Source organism: Diplotaxodon limnothrissa, linkage group LG20 (assembly GCF_057381915.1).
Source record: "Diplotaxodon limnothrissa isolate DT_005_m linkage group LG20, D_limnothrissa_male_GT1.1, whole genome shotgun sequence".
Taxonomy (NCBI): domain Eukaryota; kingdom Metazoa; phylum Chordata; class Actinopteri; order Cichliformes; family Cichlidae; genus Diplotaxodon; species Diplotaxodon limnothrissa.
This window is the reverse complement of record NC_140615.1, coordinates 6690407-6706995: the sequence shown is the minus strand read 5'-3', so window position 1 is coordinate 6706995 and position 16589 is coordinate 6690407. Positions and strand designations below refer to the sequence as shown.

General features: G+C 40.1%; 2 protein-coding genes across 2 annotated transcripts; both read left to right on the top strand.

Annotated features, from left to right (window-relative positions):
* Nucleotides 1–5840: 5840 nt before the first annotated feature.
* On the top strand, nucleotides 5841–8765 carry srm (spermidine synthase). The gene is made up of 8 exons (XM_085344766.1): nucleotides 5841–6002; nucleotides 6319–6439; nucleotides 6516–6608; nucleotides 6696–6849; nucleotides 6970–7053; nucleotides 7257–7402; nucleotides 7555–7677; nucleotides 7782–8765. Exons 1-8 carry the CDS (start codon nucleotides 5872–5874, stop codon nucleotides 7797–7799), a joined length of 870 nt encoding a protein of 289 aa, XP_085200892.1. The 5' UTR covers nucleotides 5841–5871; the 3' UTR covers nucleotides 7800–8765.
* Nucleotides 8766–11343: 2578 nt separating this feature from the next.
* Nucleotides 11344–12052, top strand: sst6.1 (somatostatin family member 6.1). Its single transcript, XM_085344915.1, has 2 exons — nucleotides 11344–11448; nucleotides 11825–12052. Exons 1-2 carry the CDS (start codon nucleotides 11344–11346, stop codon nucleotides 12050–12052), a joined length of 333 nt encoding a protein of 110 aa, XP_085201041.1.
* Nucleotides 12053–16589: the final 4537 nt, after the last annotated feature.

The following is a 16589-nucleotide window of genomic DNA, read 5'->3' as shown; positions in this document are numbered from 1 at the left end:
GTGTGAAGGATATTTTATTGGCAGACTTTGGGCCCTTAGTAGAAGCTGTCCACCCCACAGTATAGCCATCTTCTCATGTCTTCTTCCAGCAGGATAACACACTATGTTCCAAAGCTCGAACTACTTTCTTGAACATGACACTTAGTTCATTGTACTCAAATCACAGGATCTCAGTCCAAGAAAGGACCTGTGGGATGATGTGGAATGGAAGATTAATCTCAGAGTAATATTTCCAAGCATGGTTGAATCTGCGCTGCAAAGAAAGCAGCTCTGAAAGCAAAAGAGGATCCAGCTTCATAGTACCAAGGTGTGCCTAATGAAATGGCCAGTGAGCCTTTACAGATTCTGTGCTTGTCACAAAAAACTTAGTTACAAATGATTGCGAGAAGATGTCAAATTTGACGCAAGGGGGCCTTTCATTAATGTCTGACTGACGGTCCCAAGCTTTACATTGAGAGTCAAGTAAAAATTCACCACATGGCCCAAACGGAAAAAATAAATAATAAAATAACTGCTGTTTTTCATTTTCAGCACAATGAATCTTATGTTTCACTAACAGCAGGCTTTGATACGACATCTAGTACTATGTCTTGTCCTATTAGCTGTGTTTTAGTTGGCCTGCACCATTAAAAATGCTTTATTGGTAACAGACTGCAAGCAATATGTTTGCGCTGCACCTTTGGATCACATGGACTTAAGGTTACAAACTTTAATATGATTGTGATCTTAGCTTTCATTTTTCGTTGCTTGCCCCTTCAAGTTTGAATTGTTTGCTCCCCTTTAGCATATTTTACTTTCTGTTGACAATGACAGGTTCTTGTTTAAACAGATACAAACATACTTTCACAGGAAACTAAATAAAGCGCCTCTGCCTGTGTGAATTTCAGGTTTGTGTTTGAGGATTAGAGTATGAGGATTAGATTTCCATTTTTCTGCCAGCAGCCATTGAGGTGCCTTTTTTTTATTTAGCTTTGAACTTTTTTGTAAATTTTCTTGGCTTACCTAGACAAGTTTGAATTGTGTGCTCAGCTAACTTTTGCCTTTGGGTATAACACTCTGTCGTGAAGATACTGAGCCTAATGTAAACAGAGTGCACTGTTGCCTTGTGCAGTATAACAGCTGAGATCTGTCCTCACAGTCCATTTAGAGTGGCCGTTCTGATGTCAAACTGGAATATTGACATCAGATATTGACATTTCAGTCTGAGACAATCGTTTTACTGTTTTAAACTCAAATGCTTTTGAAATTAATCCAAGTAAGTAACTACCATCATTTCGGGTTAGATTGGGGTTAGGATTAGGGTTTGGGTTGGTCTGAGACTTACTAAGAAAAATACCTCCAAACTGACCAGTTTTTGTTCAGTCACAGCAAATTAAATAAATAAATAAATAAAAATACAAATTCTGCGTCAGACACAAGTTTCCATAGTCAGCCGGTCATATGCAGGTATGTTGATATATAAATAAACATGATGTAAATTTACTGTTTAAGCTTTGGTGCTCTTGTGCAGTATGTCTTCTGTACTAAAGTCTAAGTTTGAAAGAAAAAAAACAATAAAAGGAAATAAATATTTCTTGTATGTCTTTGCATGACAGTGAACCATACTCTAAAAGGTGGGCGTTGCTACAACGAGGCTACAAATTCTAAAACATAGATTTTAACACAGGCATCTTCAACCCAGCAGGACAGAAGATCTAAACTTAACACAAAAAGTAACAAAATTCATGTTTGGTCAATTATTACTCTATTGTAAAGATGCTTCTTTACAATAAATCTTATACCATTGGAAACCAGGTTTTTATTTTTCCTTAAACGGTGCCACCTTTGTAAGGAAAATTTCATTTGTGGGTTGCGCCTATGAAAAAATTCCATATTTTCTCTGTGAATGTCAAACACCTTGTTTCGTCTGTGCCGAATTGGATGATTACAGTCGAAACAGTCGAAACAAGACACACTGACAATTTAACAATTTATTGATTGAACAAACAGGGGCCTCTGTTGCATGTGGAAGAACCATAAACAGCTGCAATGGCTTGCCACCTCCTCCTCATGCTGGTTACCAACTTGGTCAGCACCCCTTTCCTTCAACCACTATTTGTCACAAGACAGCCAATGTGGTTGTGTTGGCTGTTAAGCCTTCAATGTCTTGTTTATATAACTAAGTTCATGTAACTGCCAAAGTTTAGAGGCAGTTTCCCAAGAGAGTGAACAGTGTTTAGAGTTGTTTGTTATTGTTGTTTTATTCTTATTTTATGCAGTCATTTGTGTGAAGTTAGCTCTGTCACAATTAGAATATGAGTGAATTGAATCTTGGCTAAGACAAGTTTTTTCTCTGTAATGTTTGACTGACACAATCTGAAAGTTAGATGGAAAAAAGCTTCAGAGCACAGTTATTACTTTACAGTGTTTCGTTTTACAGGCAGAAATGAACCAAACGCAGACCTTTGACCACTTTTGCATTTGCGCAAAAGGTTTTGGGTGGAGTACTACTTTTTTTTCACGCACGCTCATTCAAAGGAGTTTTAGAATGTATCTTCACTGTTAAATGTTCTTATTAATCTTATTTTAATAAACAACACTGTCATACACAAAACTAGGGTGGCACTAGGGGTGTAAGCATAGCTGGACTGGCCATCGGGCATACCGGGCATTTGCCCGGTGGGCCGCTGGCGATTTTTTGTTTTTATGGGCCGATGGATTTTTTTTTATTTTTTTTTAGGAAGGGTATATATAATGAAAGGTGTTGGATTGGCCAATTGGTCATGATCGACTCTGGGCTGGACCAATTACAGCCGAGGAGGCCGGATGCGCCCTCCCCCCTGTTTAGCAATCACGTGATTTTCGCGCATTGCATGCCGGGAACTCGTGGCAAAACAATCCAAGTACCGCATCAAATGCAAGCGTTTGCAGCACCGCAAAACGTTCATTCTCCGGTTCCAATACCTTCTTGTTTTTTCTTTGCCGCACAAAAAAGGAATGTACAGAACAAAAGGAGAACAATGCCGGTCCGTACAAAGACAGACTCGACGAAAAGACAAAGAAAAGATACGAGGAAAAATCAAAGGAGTGAAAGGGTCAGACCCTTACGAGCACACAGAGGGACAAAAGACGTTAGCGTGCTGCCCAACTTTCACCACGCTCATATTTATAATTATACGGTTCTTGGAGTGAGTGCATACACTCATGAAGTTTAGTAACTTCAGGTCACTGCAACAAGCCCAGGTACAGTTTACCGACGGATGGGTGTACAGGACCTTGAAATGCACCGTGTAGAACGAAAGACCATAGAGCTGGGCGATATGAGATTTTTTCATATCACGATATGTTTTTTTCATTTCAGGCGATAACGATATCTATCACGATATAAGCCAAATAACTATATTTGTAAGATTTAAATGTGCCGTTGCTCACAAGTAAAATGTGAAATAATCAGCAGCTTGTTTTTATTTAAATATTTATTTCCCATAATAAGTTCAACAGGGTAGATGTACTTAAGGAACATGAGACTTTTTCAGATAAATAAAGGCAAATATTGCAAACTACACAAAAGGCAGCCGCTAAAGCGTTTAAGTTTCAAAATAGAACAAACAAAACAGACTAAATTGTCAATTCCACTTAGAAACAAAATATTAATTCTAAAAATAAATCTTAGTTTGTTTTACAGAAGAACAGACAAAACTGACTAACTTTTGTCAATATCAAATAAACTGAGAACTAAAAGGAAATTCTCAATCTCTCCTTGTTGTATAGCTTAGCTTTTCAAACAGTTTTAACAGTTACTTTAGTCTGACAAAAGCCGAATGACGAATTAGCGCTTCCAGTCAGAGACTGAGGCTACGTCCACACGTACACGGATATTTTTGAAAACGGAGATTTTCCGTTTTCGTTTTTAAAAATAATCCCGTCCACACATAAAGGCAGAAATGAAGGAAAACGCTGCTATGAACATGCCAAAGCAGCAGGTGGAGCTAGATTCCTAACCGTGCAGAAATGTTGGCCAATCAGAAGTCTAGAAGCCTCGGTGGGAAAAAGTAAACAAAGCTGGGGCATAGAAGCAGAACCGAGTCGTATGTGTGGAGGGACAGTAACTGTGTGTATATGTAAGCATTTAAACACTGCAGAGAGTAGAATTAACAGTAACAGTATTGTAGAAATTCATTTCACCGAAACAATAACGTGGCGCACAGTGTGACGCATGCACCAGTTTATTGTATTTCCAGACTTGCTTTCGGCACAATTTACAGTGCACGCTACTCTGTTTTTTGTCAGACTTGAAATAGCCGAAATACCTTCACACTACGGAACTTCTATGGCTCTTCCGTTCGACAATCTCTCCGGCGTTGGAACCATCATCTGTTTTCTCTTCGGTCACGCTCGGTTGATTTTTCTAGTCGGCACACTCATTTCCTCCATTACCCGCTGGCTGCTTCCCAAACAAACACACGTGCGGCTTGGCACTTGTGCTGTACGTAACAAGTCACGCGACGTGACGCTGCGGCTGTGATTGGTTCGGCTCTGCGCTACTTAATTTGGATTGGCTGACCTTTTTTTTTTTTTTTTTTTTTTTTGAGGACAAGAGCGGCGAGGTCTATCGCGATAGCTTAATTTCTCTATCGAGTAAAAGTTATATCGCGATACATATCGTTATCGTTCTATCGCCCAGCTCTAAAAGACCATCGTACGAACAAAGGTAAGTTTACCAGTCTCACAAATTGTCGTCATAAATACACATTCGTTAACCGTTTATTAATAGGACCTTTGAGCTCAACGGTAATTAATTAGTAGTGGAAATAATTTCTGGTAGCATTACAGAAATGTAGCAGTGACAATAATATTGTATGCTGTAATCGCACTGGACAATTAGTGATACAAAACAACAGTTTTATCCTGTGAATAAAAGTATATGTTTTTGTCAATGTACCATAATAACAGAAGCGAAACGCAATATTGTGTCAGGACAATTTACTATTTATGCACAATAAATAAAGGAGCATAGTGCGACCATTTCTGTTCAGCGCCAGACTTGTAACCTATATCACCAATTATGTTAAGAAAAAGGACGTATTAACTACTACAAAACTCTGATCTTTGTGGGAATGCTTGGAGCAGACTAACATGTGAGCTGGAGTGTTCTGGGACGTTATATTTGGTATATCCAGACCATCCGTCGGCTCTTACTTCGGAAACATGGCTTAAAAAATTTCTCTTCAACTACGTAATCCGATAAAAAAAAAAACGATCTCTTTACCCGTCGGCTTTCCATGGCTGTCATGCGACCAGCTATTGCAGTTAATAATACAACAGCTTCTTGGCATTTTTTGGGTTTCTTTTTATCGCTAGTACCTCTTGCCACAAGTTCCCAGAATCCTTTGCGGTTTTACCCCTGAATGACGTCACATTTTCAATCTTTATCCTGGTGGGCCGGGCTCTAGTCAAAATGCCCGGGCCGATTTTTTGTCCCAGTCCAGCCCTGGGTGTAAGAGATCATTTTAGGGTGGCACATGCCACCCCATGCCACCCTTCAAGATCCGCCCCTGGAAGAACATAACAACTGACTGTTAAATTTCCTTGAAACTATCAAACAGGCATACACTTGTCTCCCGCACCCTGGTGTCCAAACTCACGGGTGTGTTCACACGCCAACTTGGTTGCGCTTCACGTGGGCTGCTCAGCTCGTGGGCCGTGCGGCCGCTGTGAAGTCAAACAAACTATACGAGAGAACCTGCCACGCAATTGGTTAGCGTCGTGAAGACCCAGCTACGTCAGCGCCCTCCCATTCGCTTTAAGAAGAGGGCGTCAAGTCTCGCGGTTAGGCAATGTGTTTGTCGTCACTCTTCACTGCCACGCTTCCAAATACGGTAGGCAGCTGTCATGGACCACATTAAAGATGGATGGTTTACAGAGTCTTGTACGCTATGGCCAGGGCAAGCAATGAGTCTCCAAGTAGAGGAGGTCCTCTACCACAAGAAATCCAAATTTCAAGATGTTATGGTTTTCAAGAGGTGAGAACAGTGAGGCTAACTTCACTTAGCTAACGCTGCTAGCTGTTAGCTGTGCTCGCACTGAATGAGCAACCTAGAGCATGATTTTTTTTCCCCAGATGGTTGAAAGATACGACGTTTTTTAAGCTTGGCTCGTGATTTGCATGTCATTGAAACTTTAGTGTAAACTTTAAGGGTAACGCTAGATTCATTTAAGTCGCGGTACATGTATTTGTTTAATGGTACTAAGCATGTGGTTACACATCTGAATCCTACGGAAGCTCTTATGTAAAAGTGATCCTGTTGCCTCATGCTGTGCTGTAATGCTACTTTCCAGCAAAACCTACGGAAATGTGCTGGTGCTGGATGGAGTGATCCAGTGCACAGAGAGGGACGAGTTTGCCTATCAGGAAATGATTGCAAACCTTCCCCTGTGTAGCCATCCTTGTCCTAAGAAGGTATTTCTCGTAAATGTGAAACAACAGTACATTCGGGATATTTCCAGCTGTGACGGTTATATTTGCATTTTCACAGGTGCTCATCATTGGTGGCGGAGACGGGGGTGTGCTAAGGGAAGTGGTGAAGCATCCGCTGGTGGAATCAGCGGTTCTTTGTGAGATAGATGAGGTAGGAGCAACAACTCTGTTAATTTATGATGTAGGGATTGTCCTCTCTGCTGCCTTTGATGACATTTTTATGTTGTCTTCTCTTTAGGATGTGATTAATGTGTCAAAGAAGTTCCTGCCAGGGATGGCCAAAGGGTTTTTCAGTCCCAAGCTCACCCTCCACATTGGTGATGGCTTTGAATTCATGAAGCAGAATCAGGACGCCTTTGACATAATAATAACAGATTCATCAGACCCAGTGGGTAGGTGCTGCTTAAAGTCCCACAATCCTTGTGTGTCCAAAGAACTAATCAAACAACACAAATACGGGACACGCTTTAACGAGGCAGTCTCAATTAGAATCTCTTTAATTGTTATTTCAGGACCTGCTGAGAGCTTGTTCAAGGAGTCTTACTACCAGCTGATGAAGGCAGCATTGAGAAGTGGCGGAATTATTTGTTCCCAGGGTAAGTTTATATTTCACTGGACTTGTGCATTAAAAGCTGGCTAATAAGTAACATTTTGAGTCTGCTGAAGATGTTAGTGAATGGATTATTTTCTGTTGAGTTGTTCCCTTCAGATTGAGTAATGCCAAAAGATGGGAAAGTAACACTTTTTTTTTTTTTTTTTCTCCTCCCCTCTCCCCGCCTCTTGCTTTTGTAACTGACAGGCGAGTGTCAGTGGCTCCATTTGGAGCTGATAAAGGAGATGCAGACCTTCTGCAAAACCCTATTCCCTGTGGTGGACTACGCCTACAGCACCATTCCAACTTATCCCAGTGGCCAAATTGGATTCATGCTCTGCAGTAAAAATCCTGTAGGTGTTAAACTGTCATTCTCAGTTTGTCATCCACCACACTTCCCCAAGTGTTCTTGGATTGCCTAAAAAAAAAAAAAGAAAATGCAGAAATGTTCCATAGCATAACAGTTTCTCCCTGATCATCCTTGTGCCTTGTTTGTTTTTTTTAGGAAACAAATTTCAGGGAACCAGTGAAAGCACTGTCAAAAGAAGAGAAGGAAAGTATGAGCCTTAAATATTACAACCCTGAAATTCACAAAGCGTCGTTCGTTCTCCCAGAGTTTGCAAGAAAGGTAAGTTGGTTTCAAATTTTAATAGTCTGTCCCACACTTGGGGGTGCAATCCACACAATGCCGAGGGGTATTTTCTGCATTTCACCTGGTGTCTTGTCTGACAGGTGCTCAGAGAAGCATGACCAGCAGCAAAGGGCCATGTGCATCCTTCAGCCAACCCTTAGAACATGGATAAACAACCTTTTTCGATGGCTTCTTGAACTCTACGTAGTTAAACGTCATCCCAAGATTTTCAGTTCAGAGAAAATATTGCTTTTTGAGCCGGTCTTGCACACTCTTGTGTTGTCTTTCAGTTCTTCATGTAATTGTCTTATCTGCATTTTGTGAAGCAAACCTAACCTCATTCTGAAATGTTGTTTTTGTTTTTAATTCTGTTTTCTGTAAAACAATAAATTACACATAGCACAACATGTGTAATTGTTACATGGAGTATAGGAACCGCTCTACCATTTACAGGTCAAGTGAATAATACTTTGGCAGGTGGCTTCAATTTTATTGTGTCTGATTGGTGTATGTAATCCTCTACTGCACATTTATTTTGTGACCTTTTATTATTTTGATATCTTGTCACAATCATGGTTCAGAATACTGTCCACTACACAGAAACCCTATAGTGCCTGAAACTGGTTGCGCATAACCTACCAGTCTTATGGTCTCCTACTCAGAAGCTAAATGGAAAAAGATCCCTTTAAACAAAACAAAAAAGCACCTAATTGGTTTAGTTAAGGCTCAGCTTTGAGCGTCAGTTATCGAATACTGTAAAGAGATCACATTACATGCAAACTTAGAAATGTTACCAGAGCTGTCCAGTCCACGAATAGTCTTAACATGTGAATTCATTATGCAGTTATAGCATGCAGTATTGGGTCTTGATTACTGGGTGTACTGTTTGTACTGTGTAAGAGTCTGACTGCAGGATGTGAGATCGTTTCTTTAAATGGAAATGTAATAGTTCAGTGATTTGAGCTAATGTAAGACATGATTTACTGTTAGCTATGGCTACCTTGACTCTTTACTGGGACATGGTGTTATACCTGAATGAATGAATTTGTCTTTTTTATAAGAATCATGAACTGTAATAAACTGGTAACGCAAAATTAATGGATCAATGGCTGGGTTATGTTTTGTTTTTCGAGGTCTGCATTTTCCAACCACGCTTTCAAGCTGCTGTTTGCTGCAAATGGTGAGCAGGTTCTGTGGGAGCAGTGTAGTGTTGAGACACGTGCAGCTTTGGTATTCAGGCACCAGGTGGCATCCTTGAATCTTTTATGTTTTAGGCCAGTCTCCGCGTTGGAATTATACTGCTGAAATTCTTTGAATTAGAGTAAAAAGCAGTCGGACCCTCTGAGCTGTTTAGTGTTTCATGATGGGAAGTGTCACTGTGGAACTTACCATTCAGTTGCGTCAACTCAAACTGCTGTGCAAAAGCTCAGTCTTCACCAATATTTTTTTCATTTTTTATTATAATGGGACCAACCTGCAGTTCACTGCTATGTTGTCACGCTGCTTTTACACAGCTGTGCCCATAGCTGGATGATAAAGATCATTTGTGCTTGTGAGTGTTAATACTGTAATATAGGAAATGAAGCACATCTCTATGGGCTTGTGTTCGTACCAATGAAGCGACAGCCATGAATTTTTAATTTGACTGGGTTTTAATCTCCATACCACAGGAACAAAACTTGGGAATACAATAGACTGACATTAAAATTTATTTCTTCTACAGCTAAATTGGTGGCTTGTTTCCACGTGTACAGATTCACCTGTTTGTTTGATAACAAAAGCATTAAACCCTTATATGATCTGTGAGTCACTTAATTCTCAGCCATCTATTTCAGTTACTTGTTGAGGTGGTGACTCAACAACACGTAATAATGAAAATGGAGATTTTAATGCACATTAATGCAATCTTGGAGCACCTATAGTAGTCGCTGGGGGTTCCTTAAGTGTTTGAAGTCTCTTGCAGTGTCATCTGCAGATCCCTTTAAGCTGATGTTGCTGTATATTCCTCAAACACACTGAACTGCCAATACAACAATTTTTAACAGTCAGCTAATCTTTGGATTTGCTTTGGGCCACCTTCAGATCTGCAGAAATCAACCCAGAGACTGTTGTGGAAGCATGAGAAATCCATTTGAACATATCAAACGAGGCATACGGGAATACGAGCGCCGCATGTTCCCTGCCAGTAGCAAAACAGTGAATCCTGTAAACTCAACTTAATTGTGCTTTTTCATGAAACGTCTCACAGGTTGACAGCAGATTCTCACACACTTTGAAACAAGGTCATCTCAGACAAGAAAGTATAATTAACTTCAGTGAGACATTTACCTCGTACACATTTTAAATATATATAGTATTAAATGTTTTTTTTTTTTTTTTGTTAAGCCATAAAATACAGTTTATGGTGTTATTTGGTAAATAAGTTTATGTTATGTCACTATATTAGACCTATAAAATATTACTTTTTATGTAAGCAAACTTGATTAGTAGTTAAACCTGTGTAAAGAGTTGAGGAATTAATTTTTACTTATAATGTATGTTAATGGTATTGTGTAGAAAACCTCAGTGGCAGTTTTAGAATCCATTTGTCGTGCAGTGCGTCTGGTATCCATTGTGAAGCAAAGGACATTAATTCGTTTTCGATTCAGAGACGCCACATGCATCAAATCACGGGGCCCATGTTAATGCAAAGATAACCACAAGATCCTTATGGATCAGCACTAAACTACTGAACACTGCTGCTTCCTTTTTAACAGCTATGCTAACTCCACGAGATTGGTGATGTGCATTTCCTGAAGAGATTTCGGCGAGTCAGTGCGAGTGTCAGACCGTTCAATTGCAATCTGCAGGTGTCAAAGAGGCATATAGAAGCAATATGACAGGAATAGGATTTTGCCCGGGGTAGGGTGCCAAACAGCGGCCTGTGTTGGGAGTGGAAGATAAGCTGGCTCATGGTCAATTTGTATCTCTTTTAGATCTACTTTGACTCCTGCTACAGGGAAATGTGGCCGCTTTATTTAAGTGCTAAAAATGGTTCAGGCATATCCGTTGGTATCACACTTTAGATGAGCTGTGGAATTGTCCGTCCACCTGTCTGACAGGTATTCTCTGAGATTGTCTATCGTAACTGCGAACGCATTAGTTGATGTCAAAACCTGGTAACGGGCAATTGACGTCGTCGTGCGCTGCAGATGTTTCCTCCCGATGAATCACATGTACGCAAGCCATCTCACAATTTGTCAAAAAGGTTAACTTTTAAACGGTTCCATTTGTTGTGTCCTGACCTCTTCATCTCTCCTCCTCTTTCATGCTCTCCTACACACCCCCAACGACATCCACACACGCGCACACACCCTCCACCCTCCGTCATACACCCACCACCCTCTACGTCAGTGGCAAACACGAAGGGGGTAGAGGCGTATAAAAGAGTGAGGGGCTTTAGAGGTAGAGCTGAAGAAACATCAAATCTTCTGAGCAGCTGCCACCAACTGCACTCCACTTTTTTCTCTCCCATCGTTCTTCTCTGGATCTCCGGCTAGTCTGAGCTGCTCAGACTCTCCTGCTCAGACACACACACACAGACACACACAGCCACACTGTCTTTGTGAGCCTCCTGCTCCTGTGACTGTAGCTCTGGTCGGTCACCTGCACTCCTGTCACAGCATGCAGCTCCTGGTGGTGTTAGCAGCTCTCATGGGGGTTGTGTTCAGCGTTAGAGCAGCTGCCGTGCTTCCTGTGGAGGATAGGAGCCCCATCCATGTGAACAGGGTGAGGAGATTGTTCGTATTGCTCATATTAGTTTGATGTTTGTTTGTTTTTTACTTTGAGGTGTAATTATTAATAAATGTATCCAGTTACTACATGGGAAATAGTTTGAATGATTCGAATTTTGAAAACAAAAATGTAACTTACAATAAAACAAAATCTGTGGTTATGTAAATAAATAGTAAGATATTTAAAAATGGCTTTTTTAAATTGAATTAAAACTGCTTTTAACTGACATGATTAATATTGTCAGTATATATAATTTAAAATGGGGAAAGTATTAATGATCTGTGAGCATCACAGACAAGTGTTTTAAAGTCACACTTCCATGATTTTTCCTCCGTGATAATATTATCTCTACTTTCTGATTCCTGGTTAGGAGCTGAGCAAAGAACGCAAGGAGCTGATCCTAAAGCTGGTGTCTGGCTTGTTGGATGGAGCTCTGGACACGAACATGCTGCCGGGAGAAGCGACACCTGTGGAGCTTGAGGAGCCGCTGGAGTCTCGTCTGGAGGAGAGAGCTGTGTATAACAGGCTATCGCTTCCCCAGCGTGACCGCAAAGCTCCCTGTAAAAACTTCTTCTGGAAAACTTTCACCTCCTGCTAACAGTGCCCAAAAAAACCCCCACTCGGCTCCGCCTGCCTCCGGTACTCCTTCTGTTCCAGCTCTACATAAACTGTGGTAGACCTCAGCTGTACATATCATCTACACCTGTCACACATGCAACATCGATGGACTTCACTGAGACAGTGTGTCTGTTTGAATATTAATTATTTATGTATCTATTTATGTATACAATGTATGTAACAGTTTCTTTCAGGGTCAACAATAAAGCATGGATATAATATTTAAAATGGTGATAACAGTTAATTACTTTTTGTTTTTTGAAGGTCAAATTTTCCTTCTCCTGCTTCTGTAAAACAAATGCAAAGGCAGATTTCTTAAAAGTGTTGTAGCTGTATTTTTCTTTGCGACTAAAATAATCGAAATATTTCACGGCTTTCCTGTGTGCGAATATTTTTCTTTCTAAGAAACATTAAGGCGCAGCTGTGCCCTGTGGATACGGAACTTCTTTTTCAAAAGCACATCAAACATTATTTTCTTTTAAGTCTTTCTACTTTACCGGCATACACACAATAATAACCAGGGGCAGCAATACTGCTACAAAGACCGGATTTTCTATAACTATGAAGCATTAAAAAAGGAATAAACTGCCCCCTTTTATTTTTAAATTAATAGCCTTTTACTCATCTATAAATAAAACTATACCGTAAGTGAATTAAGTCAAAGTAGCTTGAGTATTAGTCCTTATTAATTCCTCACCACAGGTTGAGGGAGACGCTTCAGTGACTTATCACAGATCGTTAAACATGTCAGCATAATAGGAAAGTATATAAATCAGAAGCTCCTCCCGTGTTCACACAATCATGATACTCTGTTTCAGAATATTATGAGCAAAGTGGGGGGAAAAGGAGAACGGCTGTCAAAGCACATCAACAAAAAACAATAAATGAAGGAAATAAATGAAAAGAGCGTAAAGTCAATATAAGCAAGAAAAATCATGTTGCACTGATGACAGTCTGACCTCAGCGTTTAATAGAAAAAGCCCAGAAAAGGCTTTGGTTGCATGTTAAGATAATGAAGCGAGACCTCCATCAACCTGCTAATACTCTCTCTGATTCTGACTCCCAGTCAGCTGCACGCCTGCCCAGTTCTCAATCAGTCCTGCTACAACTGCTCCACACCCTCCAGCCCTTCAGGCACGCTCAACCACCGTAAAATGAGTTTTTCTTAACCACTTATTTAGGGAAAAAGTGAAGTTGGTGCTGGCCGCAATCAAATATCGACTTCCAACTCGGGCCCACGGCCCCTATTAGCGAACTGATGGATTTCCTGTGATAAATGGCATGCAGGTGAAATGTCCTGCTGTTCGCGCCTGTTCAAGCGAACCGTTTATTTTCACACGTGAATAAATGAACAATCATAAAAACGGAGCAACAAAAACAAACAGTTTAAGAGAGCACTGCTGAATAATGCAACAATCACAGGAGAACCTTTTGATGATTATTACGTTCCGTTCAAGGGTTTTAAAATTAACTGCCCTGGCTTTTCCTTTAAGTTTTGCCAACTTGTTAAACTCTGATGCTGATCACATCGAGCTGTCTGTTACATAAATGATAAACTGTAAGCATGAGGAATACTTTAGTTGCTGTGGTTCTGTATTCAAATTTGAGACTTGGCTGGTAGAAAATGGCACATTAGCAGCACAAAGTACATATGAAGGATCAAAACAACATTTACCCAACTAACCCACGGAGAATGGGCCGTTTGAACTTCTCTGCCAGCAGTAATTATTGCTCAATGCTTAGCAGAGTTTTACACTCACTAACATAAATGAGAGACTTAAATGAAAAACGGCAATTCCTAAATTTCATTACTCCACCGTCCACAGAAATCCTGAACACTCAGAGGAAAGGCAAAGCTCCGGTGCTGTCTCAACTGGGTTAGTGTCTCCTCGTCATCCTGCACAGAAAGAATAGCACCAAATGACTCATAATCATGGTTGTTTTACTGCGAAGTTAACATTCACACTTCTGATGAAACATTAAAGGCCATTGTGAGGATATTTTTTCCTCCATTTATTGCATGCGTTTAAGACTACGCGAGAGGAAAGACTCGTCGGTCTATCCTAGGTTTTAACTGAACAAGACAATATAAAATCCGCTGAAAAGGACCACGTGACAGTGAGTTATCGCTCCTTGAAATTTGCTCCGTCGCTCCTTTTAACGATGCTGAATAGGCAAAGGCTCCTGGGAGCTGTCTTGATTACAGGTCATCACCTGGCATCTTGCATTCTTGTATTTGAAAAAGGAAAGGGGAAAAAAATATATGCAGGTTTACAGTCTGTAAGAAAACTAGACTCTGTTTTTCAATAGAATAGAATCGGTTTGAAGAATGAAGGAAAAATGTCAAACATAAAAACATTTCTGCTCCTTCAAATATATCAGATGCCAATCATTATCTAGGGTTGGATTTATGGACACAGTACAATTTGATGTCAGTAAAGGCGCTGTCCGCTCCTGACTTTATGCCCGTGGGCTCAAATGAGCATGCAGAGGAGCAACTTCAAAGCTGATGCCTGCAAGTAACACATTTTATTGGCTTTCCTTTTGATCTGAAGAGGGAGTGAAAGGAGTGCTCGGGCCAAACTGTGTAATTCAAATTTAAATGTGACTCCATGCGCCACTCTTTAAAAATAACAAAGCTTTAGGTATTGTTGGTACACCTCACAGGAGCATCAAAGTGAACCCACTATCGACACATACAGAGTCCTTGTTGACCTTATGTGATATTATAATATATATATAGAGAGAGCTAAATATACACAGCTCCAAATACATATTAACAATAAGCTATGAAAACAACTGGGGCATTTAGTGAAGAAACACATCATTGCTTCATTAGAGACAAAATCCTAATTTGAATGTTTGTGTTGAGCTTCATTGTGAAAGGTTGTAGAATCACCCCCATCAAAATAATCATTCGGCTTTTGGCAGATTTCAGCACCTTGTTTGGGATTTATGGTCTACACATTTACTACATGGTTTCACCATCGCTCTTTCCTGCAGCTGCGGGAGACAGCTCCTGTGCTTTCAGCCCATTAATCTGTGTTTTTGGACTAAAGATTTGCTAATTCAAATCACTTCAGCTGAAATTCATGTAGTCACTGATAATCCAATGGTTATTCAGGTTTTCTGAAGTTTTTCTTTGGGTATTGGCTGCGTTTTTCAGGAGAATAAGCTGAAGTGTGCCAAATTACCCACAAACTGGACTGAAAATCTACGGCAACAGGTCTTATTGGGTGATCAATCCAAATTTAACATTTCTGTATTAAGTTGCTATATTTGTTTGGATGTGGTATATGTTGATATATTTACATCTCTTGAATGATTATTCACATTTTGAAGCACTTTGTAACTGTGTTCTTTAAAAAGGGCTAAACATACACAGTTTTTCCAAAGGGTGAAGTGCTCCACTGTTCTGCTGCAAAGCGGACTGGTGGTTGAAACAACTCCCATCAGTTTTGTGGGAATTTTGTTTTTCTCCTGAAGCAGTTCTTAAACTGAACACATTAAAGGCTATGAGGTCATCCATAAGGCTGACCAAAGCTGTTAAATGCCAGGGTTTTCTGAGAGTGTGCTAGAAACTGTGCTGCTACAACTTCCATACACATCCCACACATTCACAGGGAAGAAGACACATCTGAATCCATGGATATAGTTTTCTCAAGATTATAAACTCTGTGAAATGATTCTATTTATTGTCACCACTGAATCAACTGTGGTCCAAAAACATTCAGAAACCCTCGAGAAATATGATTATTTTTATTTTAATCTGTTCCTGTATGTGATGTGTGTGGACTATTATTACAGGAGTGCTGATCCAACTTTTAAATAAATGTCTGGAACTAACATGAACTAACATGTCCCTTTTAAATATTCCCAGGAAGTCACCCTGAGATGTAACCTTATTATAACCATTTGCAGCACAAATACGAGGCAGGAAACTGAAACTGTTATTTTTTCCTGGTTAAATAAAGGTAAATAAATAAATATGTTCCAGTAATGTTGGAGTCCAGGCTCTGGGGAGGCCAATCCATAATGTATTCCATTGCTTGTTTATATGATCACGGACATGATCATATGCACGCAGCACTGACATGCTGAAGTTGTTGCTAATCAGAAGCTTTCCAGATGGTACTGCATGGCGGCTCAAAACACGACGGTGTGCGTAATTCCATCACTTCTAACAAGATCCCCAACACCACTGACAATGCAGCTAATAGCTCGTTGGGAATCACCTTGTTGATGTGAAATTGCGATCTTATGTAAAATTGTGTTATTTTTGGTGTTTTTATGGATTCAACTAAAAGAATTGGAACAAATGGTGTGTTTTTGTTACAGGTTGCAACTAACATAGTGCCCAAAGATACCATTTAAATTAGGTTATTTGCTAAATTGTCTTAGACGTAACACTGGTTCCTGTTTGGTTAGGTCCTTTTTTATGCTTTGATGATTCGTAGGTCAAAGTGTTCATTTGTTAAGTGGCAACTGAGAAAACATTCCCCTGAAAGTGATCAGCT

Bases quoted from the DNA above. Each gene is read 5' to 3' on its own strand.
- srm (XM_085344766.1), top strand. From the start codon at position 5,872: ATGGACCACATTAAAGATGGATGGTTTACAGAGTCTTGTACGCTATGG. The intron at 6,440-6,515 runs GTATTTCTCGTA...GCATTTTCACAG, and splicing joins GCCATCCTTGTCCTAAGAAG to GTGCTCATCATTGGTGGCGG. The intron at 6,850-6,969 runs GTAGGTGCTGCT...TTGTTATTTCAG, and splicing joins AGATTCATCAGACCCAGTGG to GACCTGCTGAGAGCTTGTTC.
- sst6.1 (XM_085344915.1), top strand. From the start codon at position 11,344: ATGCAGCTCCTGGTGGTGTTAGCAGCTCTCATGGGGGTTGTGTTCAGC. The intron at 11,449-11,824 runs GTGAGGAGATTG...ATTCCTGGTTAG, and splicing joins GCCCCATCCATGTGAACAGG to GAGCTGAGCAAAGAACGCAA.